Source organism: Lycium barbarum, chromosome 2 (assembly GCF_019175385.1).
Source record: "Lycium barbarum isolate Lr01 chromosome 2, ASM1917538v2, whole genome shotgun sequence".
In the NCBI taxonomy this organism is placed as follows: Eukaryota; Viridiplantae; Streptophyta; class Magnoliopsida; order Solanales; family Solanaceae; genus Lycium; species Lycium barbarum.
In genome coordinates, this window is record NC_083338.1 from 11,261,489 (window position 1) to 11,268,116 (window position 6,628).

The 6,628-nt window shown below is 34.8% G+C and overlaps 1 protein-coding gene across 1 annotated transcript; it reads left to right on the forward strand.

The window, feature by feature from the left end:
- The first annotated feature begins 2,352 nt into the window (after window positions 1-2,352).
- LOC132628345 (uncharacterized) lies at window positions 2,353-2,934 on the forward strand. The gene has a single exon (XM_060344131.1). The coding sequence runs from the start codon at window positions 2,353-2,355 to the stop codon at window positions 2,932-2,934; it is 582 nt and encodes a 193-aa protein (XP_060200114.1).
- The last annotated feature ends 3,694 nt before the right edge of the window (window positions 2,935-6,628 follow it).

Here is a 6,628-nt window from a genome sequence, read left to right on the forward strand (position 1 = left end):
AATCTCCTTGTGTGCATTTTGTACAACTATTTCAGCTTTTTAAAATTGTGTTGCTCACTATTAACTTGATATGTTAAGGTTCACAACCTAATATTTGTTGTAATTCTATTTATTTATTTTTTTACATAAATATATCTATGTTTGGTATCAAAAATAGCGGATACGATTGAACTTGTGTGTAACACCCCGTACCTTTAACCTAAGCCTTGACCATGATTCTAGACTTAGAAGACCAGATAAAGAATATGGGAATTTGAAATCTCTTCTTCAGTTGTAAGATGGTGGTTTACGCCCATGAACAGTGACCGTATTTCAATATACGACCCATATTTCAAGTCGTAAACTGGTACCAAAGATTTCTGAGCATTCTGGATTTGGCATTTGGAGGTTACATTGTTAAATACGGATCATATTTCAAAATATGGCCCGTATTTCAACACATATTTGGAATTTGGGAAAACTTTCTTGATGAAAGTTGTAGAGCTTTTAAATACCTTTCCAACAGTATATTATGGGGGTCAAACGAACATCAGTGCAAAGAGTTATGGTCATTTTACTGAAGAGACGCAGTGCAATCCACACGGAATACGGACCGTATTTCAATATACGGCCCGTCTTTCAAAATACGGCTAGTATTTTGCTGGGCATAAAATTGAATTTTTCAGAACAATATATATTCGTCCATATCAGTCCAAATCATCATTTTTCATTCCTTCAAGCCCTAGAACGACCTCCTACCCTTTCCCATCATCAAGAACACCAAGTTAAGCCTACTCTGATTATTCCAAGTCAATTCAAATACATATACTTGTAATCTAAACAAAAAATCATCATTCCTAAACTAGGGTTTTCAAGAAAACCCATCTCAAGGTTCAAGAACTCAAGATTTTGGAAATCTTCTTCAAAGTTAAAGTCCTTAATTCAAGTTTGGGAGAATTACCAGGTATGTAGAGTTACTATCTATGTGTGGGAACATCATTGTTCTTCCCCACGCCTCATAATCCATAAATTATGATTCTCTACGAAAACTAGGGTTTCTATATCATGCTCATAACAACCCTAGGTCCATGTCCATGATTATATTACGTATGAATTCCTATTATTCTATCATTGTATTCTTAATAACTCCATATGATTATTGAGAATCAGTCCTAATCAATGAAAACCCATATCTTGTATTCCATGGGTTCTTGCATGCATGTTTTTAACTAAGAATGATTATTTCATGAATATCCTACATGTCAACAAGTTTTCATGCAACTATATTATATAATTACTTTCATGCCATGATACAAGATACATGTATGCTAAAAACAAGCTATTTCATGAAACCATATTTATAAGTTATTTCGTGAAATCATGATTACAAGACAAGTACAAGTTAATTCACGAAAATCATGGGCTTCTTAGCCAATTGTATCATGTTCATGTTTTTGGGAGTTGCATTAATTACCGAGAAGGCTTCAAACAGGCTGAAATTACGTAGCCACTGTAGGATAAGGATTGCTCCACCCATGCTTAGGACGATCACTCATAATGACTGGCTTCTTTCATAATATTATCAAATCTCATGTCCCTGGCAAGGTATGAGTGTTTTGCTGGTAGGACGCAAGAACCAGACCATGTTGTCGGTTATATTTACTGCTCTCCCTACTCACGATACTTTACACATGTTATATATGTATATGTACTCATGTTCATGATCATGTTTCAGCTCAGTCTCTGTTATGTTATTTTCATGTCCCATGTTATTTCATTCAGTTGCTTTACATACCAGTAGATTTAATGTGCTGACGTCCCCTTTTATTTCTCGGGAGCCTGCATTTCACGATGCAGGTACTGATTTACAGGACGACGCATCTGCTCAGTAGGACAACATTCGTATCAGCTTATTGGTGAGCCCCATCTCATTCGGGGTTTAGTCAACTCTTTATTTTATGATTAGCTATGCATCTAAGGTATGCTGGGGGCCTTGTCCCAGCGAGTGTGTTTTCTATGTTCATACTTATGCTAGAGGTTTCATAGATTAGACAAGTCAGTTATGTCATGTCACACTTTCGGAGTCGTATTGCCATTTTGGCTCATTCATGTTATTTCCGCACTCATGTTTAAACAAGTATTTTGATTAAGTATTATGATTTATTGCATGTTATAAAGGCTCATCATGCATTCACGTTATGTTCCGCTCATGTTATACCTCATGATGATTCAGTAAGCCACATGGTTCGCTCGATCACATGCAGTAAGGCACCGAGTGCCGTGTTACGCCCAGGCCATGGTTCGGGGCGTGACATTGTGGCACTAAGACTACATCCATTATTGATTATGGTAGTCCGTTAGCCACTTCTTTAAATGTCGACACCGCTGATCGAAAATCCTGCTTACACCACTGCTCCATTCAACTTCACTCGCCCCTTAAGAAATAATATTTTTATTGGCAGAAAGCAGGATCACGAGACCATCGGATCTTATGTGAAAAAATTGCAATCCATAGCCGATGCTCTAGCAGAAATCAACAGTCATGTATCAGATCAAGATTTGGTTTTGCAACTTCTTGCTGGTTTGCCTTCTCAATATTCGCCTTACCAGGACACAATCTCATCTCAGTTTCCCCTCCCCGATTTTTCAAAGGCTTGTTCCTTGCTTTACATGTACGAAACATTATTGCAAGAGCAAGAAACAACAAATCCTTCTAGTAGTGAGGAGGGAAATTATAATAAAGAGACATCTGATAAGTTCCTTGATATGCTTAGTTCAGTGAGTAGTGTGGTTTCAACTGCATATGGCCTTTGGAATATGTTTGGAACTTCATCAAATAAGAAATATTATAGAAAAAGACCTAATGGGGGAGGGGGAAACTATAGGAGAGGCCCTTCTACCGGCGTTTTTCGCAATTCTGGTAGAGGTAATTCATCAACGCTTCGATCGAAGTAGAACTAAGAAGATGGTAACCAATAAAAGTCTTGTTTTCACTAATTCTCATGTTGTGCTCTATTCAACTGTTCCTTTTGTTGTTGTTGTTGTTGTTGTGATTTTCGTTTATGTAACAAAAGTCTGGACTGTTTTTATTAGAACATGGTGTTCTTGTGATCATATGTGACTGAACATGGTGTTGAAGATTTGAAGACTTCAAACATGGTGTTGAAGATTTGAAGACTTCAATTTTTTTTTTCTGATACTTGATTCGCTCAGTAAAAAGTTGAGAAAATGATAAAAATGATCCTTCAAACATGAGAGTAGATTCTAAATAGTCCGTTAAATATGCAATGAATAGTTTTGGTATTTTAAGTTTTAAATTATTGAGCACATAGTTTTTTGTACAAAAAATTGAAACTTGTGGTCTAAAACAAATAGGGAAAAGGGTAAAAAATATTCCTCTACTTTGTTTTAATGGCTAAAAATATCATCAATTATAATTTTGAGTCATTTATGCGCTGCTGTTATGAAATTTAGCAAAGGGAGCGCTGCCTCTAGAAATGGGTATTGCAATGCGCCAACAAGATTTTTTCAAGCTCCAATGCAAATATTGGACAATGAATGGGAAACAACAAAAGAAGTTTTCATTTAGAACGACTAATATGGTCTTCAGCCTTAAGACCAGGGCCGCCTTTAGGGGGGAGCCACTGAAGCAATTGCTTTAGGCACCCAAAATTGAGGGCCCCAAAATTTTATTTTATAGGAGTATATTATAAAATTATGAATAAAAATGACTAGATATTATATTTCTTTTCTTGAAATGTGATAGGTTATTGAAATAAATAATTCAAATTTTATACTCTTTTGGTTCCCATTCATGTAACATTCTTATCTTTTTAGTCAGTCTAAAAAGAAATGACATTTTTCATATTTGAGAAAAAACTAATTTTAAACTTTTCGTTTTAACATATGAGATGATTTATAGATATAAAATTTCTATAACTTATTTTAGACCACAATTTTCAAGAATCTTTCTTTTATCTTAATTCTGTGCCCAACCAAACATCTTCACATGAATTAGAGAGTAATAAACGTTATGCAATATATAAAAGTGAACAAATTGATGATGACTTTGCTATAATATTATTGGTAGGGAGAAATTTGGCCTGGTCTCTTGTCTTGACTCATAACGAAGTTTCAACCTTAAATATAATAGAAGGTAAATTCGCCAGTCGTCAGATATAATGGATTAAATATAAATTTCTTAACTCGAACTACTTTGGTACATGAAATCCTTCCATTAATATTCTTATTTGTTTTGTACAAATATAATTATCAAAGTTAATCAAATTGAACTGAAATCAAGATAATTGATATAGTTCGAAAAAAATCAACTTTAATTATTTACAATAAATTTACAAGCAATTTTGTATGATATAAATTTTTCGAAATTCAGACCTCACTTGTGGAATTACACTCGGTATTGTTATTATTGTATAAATTTTTGAGTAAAGGGTCAAAAACACACCTAAACTATCACGTTTTTTTGTGTTTCATACCTGAACTATCCAAAGTGAGCAAAACACACCTAAACTATCACTATACAGTTAACAAAACACACCTGGACGCTAACTAGACTAAATGTTTGACCTTACTCACCTCAAAGCGTGTGAAGCAAAATTTTATCAAATTTTTTTTGTCCATTTGGCATAGATAACGGCTATATTTTGCTGACTCATTATTTTTTTTTTTAAATTCCAATTAATTCTTTAAAACCCTAAGCTCTCCCCCTTCTTCTTCATCATTTCTCAACCATTTTTTCTTCATTTCTTCTTCTCCTATGCATATTTATTTCATTTATTTCTTCTTCATTATCAACCTTGTTCTTCATTTTCTTCTTCTATAAGGGCTAATAAGATTTTCTCCTCCTTTTTGTTTCCTTTCATCTTTTTCATTGGTCATATTTTCTTGTCAAAATGAGGAAGAATGTCTTTTGTAAATGTGGGCAGCCTGCAACGATAAGAACATCAACAACGAATAATCATCCGGGAAGACGTTTTTATGGATGCCCGAATTATGGGGTAATCATCTTTAAAATTATTATACATTAACCAATATATTTTTCCATTAATCATCCGGTTAAATGGTGTGATTTAATTTTTTCAGATTAGTGGTCGTGTTGCTTGTGGATTCTTTGATTGGTATGATGATACATTCCCAGCCCAAGCAAAGGCTGTTATTCTTGACTTGAAAATGGATAAGAAGGAACTTGAGGATGAATTGAAGAAGAAGAAAAATTTGAAGATGTTGTTGTTTATTAGTGTATGTTTTAATTTGGGAAAATGCACAAAAACACACTTGAACTATGGTTGAATTTGCAGTAACATACTTCATCTTTGCGGAGGTCCTATTAGGCCCCTAGACTTATTTAAAGCGGAATTATCACAACCCTAAATGATGATGTGGCCTAAACTATGTGTGCACGTTTATCAAACGCGTGAGAAGTCAAAAAGAAGCCCAAAAATCTAACCTCCTAATGCCACGTGTCCATAATTGAAACTTTTTTAATGCCCTTCTCCTAAAATCAGAAAATCAGAAATAATAAACTTCACTCTCTTCCTTCCTCTTTAATATTCCACCATTATTTCTACTGGTGAACGGAAGTCAGTCGAGGATGAAATGCAAAAACTTGAGACGATTTGCCCAATTCGTTGCTACCAGAGCTAAAGGAGTTTTTTCACAACATAAATAATGAACAACTAATTTTAGGCACTATAAAATGGCGGAGGAGAAGTTGTACAGAGCAATCGGAGATGGAGAAACCGCAATCCGTTTCTTGTCAAATTCCACCATAGTCACCGTACCCATCACTTCAAAATTCTATCGTTTTAGAAAATTCCAACAAACTATTTCCTATATTCTGATCCATCTATCTTTCTGGTATATGGACTTGTCTTTCCCTCTTGGTACTGTTGCCACCGAAGCTCGTTGAAGAAGAGCAAAAGTCGTCGGAAAAGCTTCAAATCTGTGAAGATAAAAGAAACTCGCTGGTAAAATCTCCTCCATTGCCAAAAGCTAGCTATCTACTGCATTCCAAGGAGTTGTGCAATCCTATTTGCATTGATTGTCCATTGCCACCTTTAGTTGGAGTAATGGTGGATTGGTGGCAACGAAGAAGATGGAAGTGTGTTGGCTCTGAGAGAAAGTGAATGAAATGGTAATATAATTTTAAAAAGGGAAAAATGAAAAAATAAAATACACACCAGCGCATGCACCACAATCTTGTACCAAAAAACTGGTTATAGCATCTTAGGATGGTAATAATTCCGCTTTAAATAAGTCTAGGGGATAATGGGACCCCCGCAAAGATGGAGTGTGTTATTGCAAATTCAATCATAGTTCAAGTGTGTTTTTGTGCATTTTCCCTTTTAATTTCTAATTTTACCCAAACGTATTAGGCTTTTAACTTTTAACCTTTTATTTATCAAAGTGGAATTAACTTATGCCACAGGGGAAATATTTATCCACGTGGAGTGCCACGTGACATTATTTTTAAACAAAAAAAAAAGAGTGTAGCACACGCATTATAGTATATAAGTCCAGGTGTGTTTTGCTAACTGTATAGTGATAGTTTAGGTGTGTTTTGCTCACTTCGGATAGTTCAGGTATGAAACACAAAAAAGGGTGATAGTTTAGGTGTATTTTTGACCCT